We start from the raw sequence: 19,022 nt of genomic DNA on the forward strand, positions 1-19,022 counted from the left end.
TTTTTGTTAACTTAGCTATATCTTTAACTAATAATACATTATAACAAATATATTTTTTTTTACAGATGAAAATATTTAGGGAAAGCATTGATAGCTTTGGAATAGATGTGACGGTTATAAGCAAAAAGGAAAGATGAATCCAAAGTAGATTATATATGAACGACAACTCTTATTCAATATTATGTAGCTACTAATAAGTCTAATATTATACAATTTTATTTTTAATCTTGTTCAATCTTAATACTTTTTTAGTTGAATGGTGGGTCCAATTTGGATTGACAGTTCCTTAAACAATTTGTTTTTAGATCGTCTCCTCGAGTGGTTGTAAGCGCAATTGGTTGACCTTCGTCCTTATCCACAGCAAGCAGAGAAATCGTTTGATGCATAAATGCCTCAATGACCTTACATATGTTCACTACAATTTAAGACTGAGGCTAAAATGCTTTCAAAAGGAAGTTGAGTTGAAGCACTTAGATTCGATTGCGAATGATTTTGTTAATGATAAGGATCCAATGATCGGATGGGTTATGGGCTGGCAGTAGGAGCCGAAGCTTAATGAGTTAAGATCACCTTTATGACCAGCTAGTTTTGTAGCTAGCAAAGTTGGGATGGATGCTGAACAATGGGCAGCTAATAACACTCCATGCAGGCTGATAGCCATAGCAGGCTTCCCTACCAGGCACGATAAAAGGGCAAGCAGCTGCTTGACGCAGAGATGGGAAAAGAAAAGTTGCAGCCTCGATGGAGAGAGTGGAGCTATTAGTTGACCCAGCTCATTTTGATTTAGAGATCAGATAGAGCGGTGATGATAGTTCTGATGGTCATGGATTTGATAGTTACGATGGGAGTGGCATGCAGTATACCACCATTTATGAGATGCTACTGCAAGGTGGTGCTTGAGTCACTGGTGAGTTCTAACTTACGTATGCCACGTGGGATAAGGATCATGGTGCGTGAGCTGATAGTGTTCGCGAGGATACAATTGGATAAAGACGATGATCCCCTCGAGGTCATTCAGGATATTATGCAACTGTAGATGACCTCGCATATGGAGTTGGATCCATGGACGTATCATGTTCATCATATTTTGGATCCTCTTATCCATAGTCATAGGCAGTTTATGATCCATATGGATATGGGTAAGATGCATTTGAGACATCTTATTCCAGCGACTACTACCTTATGATAGTCTGAAGCATCAGATTTTGCTGCCGACATATTCGAATGGGCCCTCCACAGCCATACTATCAGCTTGAGGACATCTCTTAGAGTTAGAGATTCAGTGAGAGATTTGGGACAAGTTATAATCCAGCATGCATACTTTATGGGATGAGCATAGAGGACTATAATGCTGCATGATTAGAGGTACGGACTGATATTCCACTAGATTATGTCAATAATTCAGATATTTATGAACGACATCGATACTTGACGAGATTCTAAATCTCGATATATATTCATTATTTATTTTTTATATTTTTTCGTTGATTTGAGTATTTTAGAGTTCAACAATATGTAGTCTTTGTAAGGCTGTTCCCAAGGTCCGCTGTATCGGTATCGATGCACGCACCAGCATCGAGCCGATATGGTACCGTATCGGTACCATACCATACCAACACGGTCCGCTCTGGCGTATCGGTTCGGTATCGGTACAATTTTTTGTGATTTTGTTTCAGTTTTTTTTTTGGGTCTCCAAGTTATTAATTCATAATTATAACTCCAAAATTATATTATATTGTATATTATTGACATATTTAGATTTAATTTTTGAGTTCGGTAGCGATACAGGGACTCTTGATCCAAAATTTTAAATATATATTTATTTACATTATATTACAATTTTATCATCTTAAAATTAAAAAAAATATATAAATGTGCATTAAAATGTATCCAAATTTTTAAAGTACAAAACACAAAAAATGATATACTAACCTCAAAATTTGCTCAGCATTTAATATCTCGTCAAGTGTCTGTAACGCTCGTAGATATCTGGATCATCAGCATAGTCTGGAGGAACATCAGTCCCTAACTAAGACGCATTGTACTCCTGAATATTCATTCCATAAGGCATTCTTTCTGGATTGTAAAACATTTCAGATCTCTCACTCAAAACTTTGGCACTGAGAAGTATCCTCGGGATGATGATATGGCTGTGGAGGAGCCCATCCAAATATGCCGGTAGCAAAATCTAATCCGTAAGATGCTCCAGGCTGCATGGGACAGTACCACTAGAAGACGTCTTGGATGCACCATATCCATATGGATCATAAGGTGGCTGTGGATGATAGGATCTATAATGCGAGGATGATCCAGATATATCCATGGATCCTACTCCACGTGCAAGATCATCTGCAGCTGCATCGTGTGCTAGACGACCTTTAGGAGCCCATCGTCTATACGAAATTGGCTCCCTACGGTCTCTACCGACTCGTCCATCATGATCCCTATCTTATGTGGCATGTATAAATTGTGACTCACCAAGCTCGTCTGAATGACAGTCTCAATCTGTGCCTCATCATCTGGATTGGAAGCTTCCTCGACTCTCTAGAGTGATAAGAAGGTGGCTCTGCAGTTGGACGGTCCACTTTCGTCCTCTTTTGCTTTTTTTCTTTTTTTCGCTGCTTTCGAATCAATGAAGTGCTTCTTCATCAACTGTTGGATCTTCTGTGGGCATTTCCAAAACATAGACACATCAGGATAACTATCAGTCAGGTGCTGCTTCAATCTTGTCATCCCTTCTTCCTTGAACTGTGTTGCACCATTTGCATTTTCAATGATGTCGGACCGAGAGCATCTCGCTATGATCCCAATCAATGTCACACTCTGAAACTTTTTTCTTACTCATTTCTGTAAGTATAACAAAACACGATAGTTTAATAATTATTAAAAAATATTATATATAAATTCAAAAAATTTTAATAATAATTTTAAAATTCATAAATTCAAAAAAAATATGTTACATGCTTCAAATAATATTTTTGAATTAACTATAATATAATATTAATTTTACATATTTTTTATTTGATAATATTTTTTTATTATTTAAATAATTATAAAAATATTTTTAAATTTCAAAAATTTAAAAAAATCTAAGGTTAGATTCAAGTAGCTTTAATCATTATAAACATGATTCTGAAATTCTAATTTTTTATTTTTTAATTTATTTTTTAATAATTTTTTATGAATAAATATATATATTTAAAAAATATATAATTAATGAAAGTTAATGAATGTCATGCTCTGAATTTTTCTTCTTACAAATTTTTGCAAGTATAATAAAACACAATCGTTTAAAATTATTAAAAAATATATTATATATAAATTCAAAAAATTTCAATAATAATTTTAAAACTTATAAATTCAAAAAAATATGTTATATACTTAAAATAATATTTTTGAATTAACTAAAATATAATACTATTTTTATATTTTTTATTTGATAATATTTTTTATTATTTAAATAATTATAAAAATATTTTTTAATTTTAAAAATTTCAAAAAAAATTTGAGGTTAGATTTAAGTAGCTTGAATCATTCTAAACATGATTTTGAAACTCTGATTTCTTATTTTTTTGAATTTATTTTTTGAATAACTTTTTACAAATAAATATATATAAATATTTAAAAAATAAATAATTAATGAAAATCAATGATTTTAGTGTCATCATGTAGATCTTCCAAAGATTTATCACATATGATCAAATCATATCAAAATCATAAAATTTTGGCATGATTTTCTTTTATTTTCATACTTCTTCATTTTTATCCTTTTTTAACAACAAAAATATAAAAAATAAAATATTTACTAAAAGAATAATACATTATCTTCCGATCAAAAATAAGCGTCTCCTCGAACCAGTGCTGCAATTTGACGGAATTTTTCTCTTTTTCTAATTTTTTTCGCATCTCGTTTTCCTTTTAGGCGAGCTCAAGAGTTCTCTGAGAGAGCTCTTGGGTCTCTCAGACAAAGCACCTGGGCTGTCACTAAATGACAGCCCACACCCCACTACAACCCCCCTACACCCCCCCACCCCCATGTGATGTTTGTCGGTACGGTTCAGTTCAACGCCGAACCAAACCATACCGAGCCATACCACCCGATTTTGAACGATATGGCCCCGAACCGTGTCGAACCGTTTGGGTCGGTACGGTTCTGTTCGGACCTATTTTTTGGGAAAAATGGCCGAATCGGATCGGCTGGCCGTCGGTCTGGTTCGGTACGCCCCGTACCAGGCGGTTCGGCTCAGTACGGCATTTCCTGGTTGTTCCTCTTTGACATAACATTGTGTTAGATTCAGATCCGCATTATATGCTTCATCGTAACTGTATCGGAGTGATACAAACATCAAAAGCATGGTTCTCTGTACCACCCCATATCGGGTGGTATGAGGCATACCATATCGTACCATACTGCATACTGACACAGCCATATCGTACTGAGTATCAACATGACAGTGGGATTTCATCGGTACAGGATCAGGCATCGAGATGGCGAACATTGCATCAAATAATATCAACAAACATCAATTTGAGCTTAAAATCATTCAAGAAATAATGAAAAATTGATTAGATATCATAAAAATCAAACAAAAAGGAAAACAAAAGAAAAATTTGGCATGGCGGTCTGACCAGGTCGCTCCACTATATCATGTGTCGGTATGATACTGAACTAGTACCATATCGTACTGGCCGGTGATCGGTACAGGTTCCAGTATCGGTTTAGCCTTCTTTGTTGTAGACTGTCAAACAGACTAGCAATTGAAAAATATCCACCAGCTGTGCAACCATTTCCTGTGAGATTTTTTTGATATTGAAGCATCATTTTTTATATGTATTGCTTCCTTATTTGATCATTTAATGTGAAAATTTGATGTGTGTTTTGATAACTAGTACGTCATACTTCATGGTCATGATATTTTGCATTTTGAAGAAGCTCATGTTGAGAAAATATAATGCCCTTGTAAAAAACATTTAGGGAGAGTTGATAGAGGGACCAGTCTTGCCCAAAATTGCCTTGCAAGGCAGAGGGTACCAATGCATGGTGTTTGGTTATAGGTTCATAATCGGCTAAGAAATGGGATAAGGATTGTTGCTTCAGGTCAAGAGACTTGCAGTGAAATGGAACTTATGAAGTTAACCTTAGATGCATCTGGAAAAAACTTGTGAGCTGTATTTATGCTTAAGTTATTTTTTTCATTTCTTGCGATGAAGTTTTTTTTTGTTGCTTTGGATGCTTTCGCTGGATATTGTAGCTTACCAGATATGGTCTTTCATTGGTTAATAATATGTAGGCATTTCCGGAAGAACTCCTACTACAGCTTTTGAAGGCTATGATGCATCCAGATGTTGAAACCCGCATAGTGGCACACCAAATATTTTCAGTTACACTTGTTCGAAATCCTAATCATCCAAGACATGAATCAGAATATTTGTATGAAACTAAGAAGTGGCAGTATCGGACTACATCAGTATTTGCCTCAGCTACTGCTCTACTCGAGAAACTCCGAAGGGAAAAGGGATGTCTAAATGCAGATAAGCATGTGAATGATTCACATGAAGAGATCAAGGAAAAGAGCATGGGTGATGAGTGGAAACATGGTTGGGCCCGGAAGAGTTCCCCATATTTTTATAAATTGAGCTGTTCTATTATTGATAGAATTGCTGCTTCTAACCGTTCTACGGATTCTGTAAGTACTTGCTATTTCATACGTTCTTGTAGCACATCACTTTGGTACCTCGGTTTGGTGATTTCTACATCAACTAATATCTATTGGTGGCATACAACTTTTCTAGAAGTGTCTGTCTAAATGACATTAAGAGGACCCTACGTTTCTTGACTTGCATTAACGTTTACTCTTCTATATGCTCTTTTAATTCCCTGCATTGTTAGTTACTTCTTATCTTCTGATGCATCGACGAATTGCTGCAGGAAACTAACGTTATGGTGTTAACTGAAGATCAAACCGCTCAATTACTCTCTGCCTTCTGGATACAAGTCAATCAGGCAGATAATTTGCCTTCAAATATTGAGGCTATAGCTCATTCATTCAGCTTGACACTTCTTTTTTCCCGTATCAAGGCAAGTGCCAGCTTTATAGTGATATAAATTGGATCATCTATTATAGTTAATTTCTGGAACTTTGGTTGTGTTTAAAGAGCAAATAAATTGCAATTCACCATAAAAAATTTGGCTTAAATTGTGAGACAACTAGATGTGATCCATGATCCTGCAGTCAGTGTTTTCCTGGTGTAGACTAAAATTGCTGAAATAACCATAGTTTGAAGGTCGCATTGTAAAAGAGTCTAACTTTCATTTACTGAGCTTAGAGTACATGATTTCTGTTAAGCAGAAAAACCAGTATTTTAAAAGAAAACCAATATTATTCTCATTTCTGTTTCTTGGGTTGATTATTTATTTCTCTTTGTTATTCTGTTTTTTGTTTTTGTTGTGAGGAAGAAATCTTATCATATGGTATCAGAATATCAAGACGAAGTGAAAAAGAATATGAAATTTAAAACAAACAAGAGGAAGAGAGAAAAGAAAAGCTGTAAGGGAAAGAAGAGGGGAGAGAGACGTAGAAGAGAGAAGAAAAATACACTATATGGATTGCTTTGGTCTGTGCAGCATCTAACCTATGAAAATCAAGTGCTATTAACTTGTAAGGGCAGAAAAAGACAGTTCTTCCCTTATTAAGGGGCAGGTCATTTATAGCATGAGTTTGGCTTATTTGATCTTAAATAAAGGCCTGATGACCATAAAAAATCAAATAGAAAATACCCAAAGTCAAACACCCCTTTCCAGTTGGAGCATATATATTAATCATGCCCAAACTTGACAACAATATTCTTTAGTCAATCTCCTGGAGAGCCTTAGTAAGCAAATCTGCAAATTGAGAACCAGATCAGATATGAGGCATCACAATCTCTTTATTGGCAATTGTCTCCTGAACAAATGAAGATATAGAGATCTACTAAAATATTCTCAGTCCTCTCAAGGAAACTGGATTAGTTGCAATGTAGATGGCAGTTTGGTTATCACATAAGAGGGAAATAGGATAGGAGATACAAATCCCAATTTCTATGAAGCCATATTAACTCAGATGTAGCTAAAGCAATGGCTCTATACTCGCGCGCTTGACTTGGCTACTACAAACTATTTCTTACTTTTCCAAGAACAATACATGCAGTGAGAACAACCATACCATGATATATCTTCTTAAAAAAAGAGAGCTTGATCAGCTTGACTTTTTTTGAATCTGTTGTGCGGGGACAGCATTTTTAGTCTTGCATCGGTTGTAAGTCGAAAGGGAGTATGGCTTTTATGGATTGGAATCTTCTCTCTCACGTGGGGTGCTTTTAAAGGACAAAACCGTGAGGACCCATGCCATTAGTGCCATAGGCCGAAGCGGACAATACTTCATGTATGCTAATGTGGAGACAAACCTAGCCATCCGAGCTATTTGACCCATTGACCGCAACATTAGTACCATCTGTGGGAATGCCTCCTGCCCATGCACACATACTCCGCCTTAACTGGAGGTGCTAATGTTGTGGGGGGATGGTATTTTTAGTCCTACATCAGTTGTGAATCAAGAGGGAGTATGGCTTATGTGGATTGGAATCTTCTTTCTCATGTGAGGCATCTTTTAAAGGGCAAAACCGTGAGGACTTCATGCCATCAGTGTCAGAGTCTAAAGCGGACAATATCTCACGTATGCAGGCATGGAGGCAAACCTAGCCATCCGACCGCTTGGCTGCAATAGAATCCATTGTCAATTGACTGAATTTGTCAAACCAAGCATGTAGAGATTGTTTCAAATGATAAATTGATTTATTCAATTGACACACAAGCTCTGAACCTCCAGGTGGAGAAAAACTTGGGGTCATGTCCCTATAAACCTCTTCATGTAGGTCTCCATGTAAGAAAGATTTTTTAACATAAAGCTAAAACATGAACTATCCAAGATTTATAGCTACTGAAATAACAACATGAATAGAGTGGAGATTTGCCACTAGGGAGAAGGTTTCAAAGTAATCTACTCCTTAAGTTTGGGTATAGCCCTTGGCTACAAGTCAAGCTTTATACCTCTCAAGAGAACCATCAGGTTTATACATGTATATACCCAACGACATCCAACAGTCTATTTTCCTTCAGGCAAAGGCACTAAATCCCTGGTTCCTTTTTGTTTTTGTTTTTTTTTTTTTTTTTTAGTGCTCCCATATCACTTATTAAAGCTTTTTCAACCAGGATGTGAGGAGGCTTCTTGAAAGTAACTAGGAGTATATATGGATGTAATTGCAAGAGCAAAGAACTTGTACCCAAGATAAAGTGAAAGGTACAACTTTTTGGTTTTCGAAGAGCAATTGGTAAATCACTATCAATGATCGGAGTATATCTGTATATGTAGCATTGATACCTATAAATGTACCTCCAGCTAAGTTGGTTGATTGATTGAGAACCGTGTATTTGGATGCCTTATCTTCTTCCTCCCAATGCAAACAATTGTCTGAGGAGACTTCTTGCCATGAGATATACTAGATGGCTCATCAACAAGGAAAGGAAGCATAGGAGGAGAAATGGAAGGTTCGTTATTAATATCTCAAGTCTCCTCCGTTGAATGATCCTTCTTCAGAGTAATATAAAATATCTTCATTAAAGCAATGTACCTTTTATGAGAGATGGGTCATAACATCTATACAGCTTTTGTGAATGTGAATATCCTAGAAAATACACTTAAAGGATCTAGGATGTAGCTTTTCCTGACAAGGATTTAGATTATGCACCAAGCAAACATAACCAAAGACATGGGGAGTTGTTGATAAAGTAGGTTCTTGTGGACACAGCACATAAGCGGGAGTTTTATTACCTAACAAAGATGAAGGGCCCATTATTAAATACCATGCAGTTAACATAGCATCACTCCAACAAGATTTTCGAATATTCCTTTTAAATAAAAGAGCATGAGATATCTCCAAGATATGGTGGTTCTTCCTTTCAGCTCGAGGTGTATACACACAAGATGTCTGCAAAAAGAATCCTTGTTCCTGAAGATCAAAAAAAAAAAAATTCATTCGACATATTCTCATCTATTATCAGGTCTTAAATGTTAAAATTTTAACATCGATAGAATCACTCCAACGAGGTTTTTGAACATTCCTTTTAAATAAAAGAGCACGAGATAACTCCAAGATATGGTGGTTCTTCCTTTCAGCTCGAAGTGTTACTCACAAGATGTCTGCAAAAGAATCCTTGGTCCTGAAGATCAAACAAAAATTCATTCGACATATTCTCATCTATTATCAGTTCTTAATAGTTAAAATTCTAACATTGACGATCAACTGATAAAACTTTTCTTGTGAAAAAAACATTTAAACATAGAAAACACTTCATCTTTTCTTTTCATGAGATAGAGCCATGCTATCCTAGAAGAGTCATCAGTAAATGTAACAAAATATTTAATTCCTTCCAAAGATGAAGCATTAGCAGTCCAAACATTACTATGCACAATATTAAAAGGGTTTTGACTACATCTATTAGGATGAACATAGTTCTATGATGTTTAGCAAACTCACTAGACACTCACATATGGTTCCTAGCATTTCCGGACCTTTAGGAAAAATGAGATGCAAAATAGAAAATGATGGATGTCCTAAATAAAAATGCTATCTAATTGAAGTCTCTTTATGACTCAATAAAGCTGAAGGAGAATCACCACCAGGATTGAGAAGATATGGGCCTTCCTCACGTCCTCCTAATGTCCTCTTTATATGGAGATCCTGAAATTCACTATGAGTAGGGATTAGGGTACAATGTATTAGCACGATCCAGGGACTTAGTTAACTGGCTGATAGATAACAAGTTGCGAGGAAAATTGGGAACCTATCGAAATAAAGAAAATAACAAGGAGGGTGAAGCTTGGACCTCTCCTTGTCCAGAGACAGGAGATAAGGTACTATCAGCCAAAGTATCATGTTTTGAAGAAGAGACAGGATTAAGAGAAAATAATGAAGGGAACTGGTCTTATGATCAGAAGCCCTTGAATAAATAATCCAGAGGGGTGAGCAGTGAGATGCATGGTGAGCAATCAGAGTACCTGACTGAGCAACAGTAACTTCTGATGAAGACTTTTGCAAAAGTAGTTGATTATATATTCCTCTGAGAAATGCTGACCATATAATCTGTGAATCATTATTGGATTTTACAATAAGCTCAGAAGCTGCAGAAGCAGATTCTTGATTTATACTTGTGGCATTAGCCCAAGCTGGCCTTCAATCACATCCTGGCAAAACTGTGGGATTAGTGCACCCACACTTGGTAACATGACGCTATTAACATGACTCCTGTCATGATCATTATGTACACCATGACATCTTCCACTATCTTGACTTCCTGTATCTCTACCAGTGGAGACGAATGCATATTTTTTGCCCTTGTGCTGTGTAGAGGATGAGACAGATACCTGAAGACAAGCGTGCCCACTGTTTATGGAAGGGAGCTCAATACTACCATGAGTCGAGCCTTTGCAATCTCATAATCAGAACTAGGCTCTGTTATAAATTTAGCAACTCGGGACTCCTGCCTGTGCTGTCTTTATTTTTCAGTATCATGTGTGGGAGGTTGATATACATTTAACTCTTCCTAGATTCCTCTCAACTGACTATAGTATTCATGAAATGATTTTATTTCCTTGTTGAAGCGGAAAAATCTGTTCATGGAGAGAGATTCTTTTCTGAAGAATTCACTTCTATTGTAGTTTCCCAGATTTCTTTTGCTGTGTCATAGAACATCAAATTACACTAACAGTAGGCTCCATACTGTTCTATAACAAGGGCATAACTTGGTAATTTTCTCTCTGCCAAACTTTCATTTTATCATTACTTGATAGGATGTTGTCAGTGAGATAATTATGTTTTCCTTTTGCCTTCAAGAAGACTTCCACAGCTTTGGCCCATTGTAAATAGTTCTTTGCCCTAGACAGTTTGATTGATGTCATTTACATACCAAATATATCATCCATAGAATCGATGCCTTAATGTAACCATCTTCTCTGCCATAATCCAAATAACCGTAAATGGAAACAACCTGCAGCAAGGAGTACAAATCTGTAGACTAGGCACAACTAAGGAGGAGCATAATTTTACCTGGGACGACAAGATAATATGTAGATTCGAGAATCCCATAAATCAGGAGGAAATAACAACAGCACCATTGAAGTCCTTCCTTTCTGCGGAGTTGTGTTTTCCACGACTGTAGGAACCTTTCAACAGAAACATAGCAGCTCTAAGATGGCTCTGATACCCTGTCACAGTATCAAAATATCAAGAAGGAGAATCTGAAATTAGAATGAATAACAGAAAGGGGATAAAAGCTGTGAGATAAAGAAGAGAGAAAAAGATGTGCAGAAGACGGAAGAAAAATACGTTGCACAGACTGCTTTGGTCTGCGAGGCATTTTACATATTAAAATTAAGTGCCCGACCGCCGGTCACTTGTTAGGGCTGGAAATGACATTTCTGCCCCCTAATAAGTGTAGGTCGCATGTAACATAAGTAATATTTTAGTTATCATGTCTGCTGGTTTAATTAGATCTGGCAAAAGAATTTGTGATAAGTAATATGCACCACACATTATGGATTCCTTGGGAGGTGTCCTGATTGTGCTAACTGGAGGTTCTGTGTCACAAATTATGAATTTCACTTGCTTATTAAATCAGCTTATGAGTTGGATGGCTTAATTTCATTAGCTCTGATATTGTAACAATGTAGATTCATAAAGTGGGGAAAAACCTAAAAGAGGTTCAGAAGAGTTGAAGACTTCAATGATTTATCGTAAACTAAGAAAAGCAATTAGTTACAATTCAATTCACTCCATATTCTTTATAGAACTGAACTGTAGACCTACATGTTTTAGTTACCTCTTAACTAAAATTTTCCACATGATCCAGCAGAACTGGTATACTATAGGCTATATTAATTTCCTGTACTTAAAAAAAAAAAACAAAAACAAAAACAAAAACAAAAACAAAACTCAAGAAAGTCTGATAAGGTGATAGGTTTTCTGGTATATCTGCTTCATTGTATTTTTGTCATGCTGTAGAAAGTTGATTTGAAAGGCTTCTATGAATGCATTTGAAGGACAAAGAGAAACTGCCACTAACTTCTACTGTGAATCTTTATAGTGATTCCAGTAAACCACATGTTTATTTTTCTTATGTGATGACTTTTTGATATATAATTAAAGATAGATATCATTTGTAGTTTTGACCTGATGCTGTAAGAAAATTCTCTTTCCTTGTTGCAGAACTCAAATCATAGCAATACAGTGCGATTCTTTCAGCTACCATTATCTATAAGAAGTGCATCCCTAGACGCAAATGGTAAGATAAGCACCAACTTCTAGTGATTTCAGGGTCAAAATTGTGATACACGTGAATATGCTCAAAGTTTTGATACACGTGAATACACATGTCATGCACACATGCATGCACGCATGGATGGACGGTAAGATAAGCACCAACTTTTAGTGATTTCAGGTTCAAAATTGTGATACACTTATCACGCGTGAATGTGCTCAAAACTGTGCTATGCACGCACGCATGCACGGACGGTAAGATAAACACCAACTTCTAGTGATTTCTGGGTCAAAATTGTGATACACTTACCACACGTGAATATGCTCAAAATTGTGATACACATGAATACGCATGCATGACACACACAATATATATAGGAAACACTTGAGTAGATTTGGTCCCAGATGCTTCCCTGTGGAAATTAATGAGGGACCTTTCAAAATAAAGATCGACACTGTTAAACATGATCGGTGGTGCTTAAATTGCCTATCTTTTATCCATGCATTGGATCGATGAAAAATGAACAATTTTAATAGTATGATGCCATGTCTTCATTTGTTCTGTGTATATTTAAATATTTAGATCAAGATCAATGGTTTAGATTTACAAGTTATACAATGTATAATATCCTTTCAGCTCACTAGTTATGTTGCTACTGTTCATTTTGTGCTTGTTTGATGCATAGGCATAAGATCTCTAAAATAAATGATTTTTAATCTCTGGTCTCTGGGCATTTTATACAGCATAAGTTGTGGTCAATGATGTTGATTTTCATTTTGAGAGGTGCATTTTTGGGTTTGGCTATGCACTCTAGTGAATTTGGCCCTCAGTGCATCGTTGGTCAATATAGTGGCTTTGCTTTTTCTGTAGTCTCTTCGTATCCTCTCAAGGCATCGCCTTTACAATTATCACTTATGAATTGCAATCTACCATTGAACCCTTTATTTTGACAGGAATGCTGCCACCTTCGTGTCAGAGATCTCTTTTCACTTTGGCAACAGGCATGCTAGCATTTGCAGGAAAAAGCTATCACATCTCTGAATTGACTACTTCTCTATTCTATATATCTTCTGATGTAAGATTTAAAATTCAGAATTCTATCTAGTTCATAAGTTTTATCAGCATGTTGCTAATCAGATAATGCCAAATATTAGTGTGCAAGAATTGGTTTTAACACTTTTTCTGGGAAATGCTTCTCTGCAATGCCACATGCAAGGCCAAGCTCCCAAAAATATACACATGAAATACTGATAGTATTGAATATACACCTTAGCAAGTTTCCTTTATTTGAACATGTTTTCTGTTGTTGCAGTTAGCTCAATTAACACCTTATTAATTACTACTTATCATCTGCAAAAAATTTGCACCATAGTCCCCCCTTCATTGGAAAGCATTAACATATTTGTGATGCCACCAGAACAATTGTCATTGCTCTAAAATGTCCTTAATGATTTTAATATGGCTCTTTAATGCATACACTTCTCGATGTTATCAGTTTATTAAGCACCTAAGCAATTACCCTTTAAGTGACACTATTCAAGTAGTCTTATACTATGTTGTAGGTAGGCAACAGGCATAATATTAAATGCATTGCCGTATTTTCTCCTCTTAAGCAATAAAAAAAGCTTCAATACTGGACCTCCCTACATAAAGCTATCTCTGCTTCTAAACATGTTGTTTCTTTTTTCGTGTAATTTTTAGTTTTTGTTCCAAAATCCTGTCTCCTTTCGTAACAACGTAATGTTACTAGTATATTTAGTTGTATGGCAACTTTAACCTGCAACACTTATACCATATGCATTAAGTTGGCTTTGCAACTGTTCTATAAGGTAGGAAAATGTTTTGCTAACAATTTTCTGTAAACCAGCAAGGAAGTCTGTGCAAGAGAAAAGCATATTGCGGAAACCTGCAATGTCAGTTGGCTAACAGAACATCTTTCTACTTCTATTGGGTGGTAGATTTATTTACTTATTTCAAGGTTTTAAATATTGGTACTTGTAACTGGTACCCTGGTGACCCCTTTGGTTCATGCAGAACAAATGTTGGTATGGTGTCTGGTCCAGTACCTAACTTATCAGTATGGGGGTGTAATATGTAGTTGTTTCAGCTTTTATGCTATGCCTGATACAGAGTGGTGCAGTCTGGTAGCTTCAACCATGATTTATTTATTTATTTCATGTTCTTCTCATTTTTAGATCTATTTGCTAGTACCACTTGATTAAATAAGTTCTGATTCTTTCTTTCTAACTAATACAAATGTATTCCTTTTTCCTTGAAACTAAGTCTACTTCATTTATCCACATTGTGTGATGCTATACGTTCATGCTTACTTATTATGGTTCTTTGTAGTCCTCTACTATAGCTCTTGTTAAGTAACTTAAAATATGGCCTTTTAATATTAGTCATCAGGTGTCCCTCTGCAAGTGCTCTTGATAATTCTTTATAAAGTTGATCGGTCTTTTAAGTGGGACAAAGTTCTTTTGGTTATGAGCTACTCCATGTAATTATCTGGTTATCATATACTGAAACAAGGGTGAGAATGTATGGATATAACTTTCCAGAGTAAATAAAATTATAAAGTTTTTGCTTCAAAATTCTTTGGGATGCCTTTTGAGATTCAACTTGTCTATCTGGTGTTCACCATGTGGAAATTTTCCTTCTACAGATTGACCCATATCTGAGGGTTGGGGAGGACTTGCAAATTTATGCAAAATCTCAGTCAGATTTGAGTGTGTTTGGTTCGGACATTGATCAACAAGCAGCTATATTGATGCTAGCAGATTTGAGAAAAACAATAGGCGACTCTGACCAGCATTTACTTGATATCATTGTTCAAGAGCTTTCAAGGTCAACTGATGTAAGTTCTTAATTGAGTGTGTCCTTTGACAGTATCTGCTGCAGCTGACAGAGTTTGCTGAAATTTAATATGGCTGAATTATTGTTGCATATTTTCTTGTTTCGTCAGCTGGAAAAGGATGTCTTAGCCAAACAACTTTCTGAAACTTTCACACCTGAAGATGTGCCCTTATTTAGTTCAAAGACAACTGTTGACTGGGTCAGCATACAAGCTCTTGCAGTTTCTGAAGAATCACTCTCTTTTGATGAGGTATACTAATTTAAACTGCAGTTCCTTTTCCATAAACTTGGATGGTCTTAATTTTTCTGATAAAAAAGGTCATAATTTCATATTGTTCTGCAGTCCCTGCTCCAGGCTTGTTGATACTCCTAACAGATGCTTATATGAATAATTTTATATGACGATGATAGGTAGTTATTCCTATATACTTAGTAATAATGATGAAACCTAATGAAAATAATAATTTCAACTAAAAGGAATATATTATGAAACATCTCTAGCGTCATGGTTTTTGTTGTCTGTGATGCCTAATCTCAGGGACTGATCTTTAATGGCATCACTGCTAAAGTATACATAGTAATGTTATGATTATTCAATGTTTGATCATTTTAGGATCGCATCTTGAAAACTTATAGCTCTTCAAATCTATTATTTAAAGTACATAGATCATTTGATCAATACAGATGCATTCTAGATATGATTTGTACAAGTATTGACCTATTGGATGATTTACATATGAATATATGTTATGCAATTTTGTTGGTGAGTTCTATTTTCATAACAGTTAAAGAGTTATGGAACTTGTTCTGGAGTAGAGACCTATCTTCTTTATCACTAGTGCACTGGGAAAAACTGTCATCTTCGCCAGAATTTTCTAGTTGGTCGTCATTTGCATATGTTAGATGCAGGTAGTGGATCATCATGGAGACGATGCTTACTTTAGGGTGATGGTAGCTATTTGTGAGACATTAAAATGGTCAAATGATCGAATAACGTAGACAGACAATTGATGAGGTTTTTGTAAATTGATCTTGAATTGGCTCCTCTGGAATGGAAACTGAATGTATTAGCCCCTAGGGTGTTGGGTCATGATTGATGCATATATGTTTACTTAATTATAAAATGGAGTCTCTAACTGTACTGTCAATGTTTCTGTTGTAACCCAGTTATTTAAACATCAAATTTTGAAATCAACCATCAAACATTGATTTGTAGTACTATTGACGGAAGATTGGGTTCTGGGGCAATACAAAAGACGGCACAATCACTGAGCAGGTGCTGACATCTGTGTGATCTGTCTCTATGTTGCTTCTCATTATAAACACCAGCTATTTTTTAGAATGGACATACGACTATCTGCAGTTCCTTTATGTACTTAGGTATGAATCTGTCAGAGATTTTTGATTGATAATATATCAATGTTTTCCATTAGGTTGGAATATAAATTATGGTTAGTGTTCATGAAAGAATATGAGATCATTTCAATAGTAGAACATTATTTCTGAGCATTACCATAATTGATCTTATCGATAGTTCATAGAAGTTGTTAGCATGCTTAGATGTTTTTTCTATCAAAAAATTTTATGGAGTTGAAAATCTTGATGACCTAGTGAAAAGCTTGTTGTGCCACTGTCCTGGCTTGCATTTGGCTATTACGAAATCGAAGGTTGTTGATAGAATGTTTTGCATGATATTACAGGAGTGTTCAAGAAGTTCAACAATAGATGGTGATGTAGTTAGTGAATCGCCAGCAACCGATATTCACAAATTTATCCCCAGGATGCCTGCATCACCAGCCTTGCCTGATGTTATTAATGTTGGCCAATTGCTGGAATCGGTATATTTTTCCTCTTGAATAAAGCTGTGCTCATGCTTCTGATTCTGTAATCATTTATATTCTAATTTTCACATCTTTTGACATATGTAAAGAATGATGGTATCATTTTAAAGCATGTTTCTCAGCATTGCATGCATTTGGTGATATTCTCCAATATACGTTTTGGTCTTAGAAATATGGCTAGATATCAATCAGAAAATCTACATTACTAAGCTTTTATTTTCTTTTAACTTGACTAAAATTGTTTATTGGTGCTTCTGCAATCCAGTCTCAGTAATTGCTGCACTTGGATAATTAGACTTTCCAAGTAAATATGCTAGAATTTGGTGTTTCAATGGCATGGTGGCACATCCATATAGGTAGCCAACAAAAACATATATATATAAGCAAGCCATATTATAGGTCATCACTAGAAAGCTTGCATAATGATCATTCTCATCATCTTGTTTGCCTTAATTTTCTTTTATCACTTTTCTTATTTCTTTATATTATGGCATATTACCAGGCACTCCACGTAGCTGGTCAGGTGGCAGGAACATCTGTCTCGACCTCTCCCCTCCCCTATGGGACTATGGCTAGTCAGTGTGAGTCCCTTGGCATGGGCACAAGGAAGAAGCTTTCGAGTTGGTTGGTTGGTGGTCATGACCTGATACCAGGCAATCCAGTGCCAACTTACCCAATGGGTGAGCGGTTGGCAATTCCTACGGTAAGACAACAAAATGATCTGCCTCCTGAATTGCCTTGTTGTGAGCATAATTCATCTGCGGTACTCATGCAGGTAAATTCTCAGGGTTTTGAGCAGCCAGGTTTGATCCCTGTTGAACCACGTCCAGTGCTGAGACTGCCACCTGCTAGCCCTTTCGACAACTTCTTGAAAGCTCTCTACTACTAACCCATATGTAGAGTGATTATCGTGTATCTATGTAGGGTTGAGAATTTGGTCAGTTGGTTCTTTGTAGCTTTAGGAACACCTTTGGAACCTCTCACCAGAGGATGCTCGTTTGCAGTGCCTCTAATGTCAATGGTTTGTATGATGATATTCTATGAGAATATTTCTGTTGTGGCTTCCAAGCAGTCAGCTGATGTTATTTTTTGTGGATGTCATCATGTCCATGATGCCAATGGATCCTATAGTACCCTTTCTGAAGAAACAAGGATTATGGATGTGATATTGTCAAGAGTCTGGGAACGGTAAGATGAATCAAGATTCGCCATACCAATTTTGGTGTTTATACTTTGTTAGTATGGGATTGATATACATTGGTTTCGGTGTATCTGTATTCAGTATGCTTCCAAAATTGAGTATCGGTGGCCGGTATAATATGGTATGTTTGATATGGAGTAATATGCATCGGTATGGTGAACTTTGAAATGAATCTTAAAATGCCCATGTATTCAAGGTTGCAATTGCTTAGTGGAGATATTCTAGTTTTTCTTGCATGGTTAACAAGAGATGCGAGCCAGGAAAATGAGTTAACCTTGTGTAGGGAGCTCCTCTAGGTTTGTAATTCTCCAGAGTCTTTCGTCCTTTATAGAGAACTGAAGATGTGAAATTAACTGCTAGTTTCTGATGTGTGCTCGTGTGGTCTAGAATGGTGAGTGTAGCTTGGAAGCTATTACAAGTGGGAGCTTCCACATGACATCATCAGTATCAACCGTTTGTTACTTTGTCGCCAACTGTGGATTCATGCTTTGGTGTCTGGCATTACACGATGAACTGCTTGCTAAATCCACCTTTTAAATTTAGATAATTTCAGAGAAGATGGCAATGTAGAACCGAGTCTAAACCGTGAACTAGATGGGATGAGGGATGCTGCTGATCTTTTAACCATAAAATGTTTGTATCCTTATCATCAATCGTGGGGTTGCAATGACCATTAGTCATATGATTTTCCTCCAAGATGAGGTATCCATGGGCAAGATAAATTAATCAAGATGTTCAACCAATAAAATATCAGTGTACGGATTGGGAAAAT

General features: G+C 36.1%; 1 protein-coding gene across 1 annotated transcript in view; it reads left to right on the forward strand.

Moving 5' to 3' along the window:
• Window positions 1–18,124, forward strand: part of LOC105045026 (protein SEMI-ROLLED LEAF 2) — a 33,298-nt gene extending 15,174 nt beyond the window's left edge. Inside the window, exons 12-20 of the mRNA XM_010923187.4 lie at window positions 5,292–5,687; window positions 5,930–6,079; window positions 12,301–12,376; window positions 13,306–13,427; window positions 15,018–15,209; window positions 15,318–15,458; window positions 16,909–17,046; window positions 17,552–17,752; window positions 17,825–18,124. Coding sequence (XP_010921489.1) covers window positions 5,292–5,687; window positions 5,930–6,079; window positions 12,301–12,376; window positions 13,306–13,427; window positions 15,018–15,209; window positions 15,318–15,458; window positions 16,909–17,046; window positions 17,552–17,752; window positions 17,825–17,938 — 1,530 coding nt within the window. The 3' untranslated portion in view covers window positions 17,939–18,124. The remainder of the gene's footprint in view (window positions 1–5,291; window positions 5,688–5,929; window positions 6,080–12,300; window positions 12,377–13,305; window positions 13,428–15,017; window positions 15,210–15,317; window positions 15,459–16,908; window positions 17,047–17,551; window positions 17,753–17,824) is intronic.
• The last annotated feature ends 898 nt before the right edge of the window (window positions 18,125–19,022 follow it).

The sequence above is a fragment of the Elaeis guineensis genome, chromosome 5 (assembly GCF_000442705.2).
Source record: "Elaeis guineensis isolate ETL-2024a chromosome 5, EG11, whole genome shotgun sequence".
Classification (NCBI taxonomy): Eukaryota; Viridiplantae; Streptophyta; class Magnoliopsida; order Arecales; family Arecaceae; genus Elaeis; species Elaeis guineensis.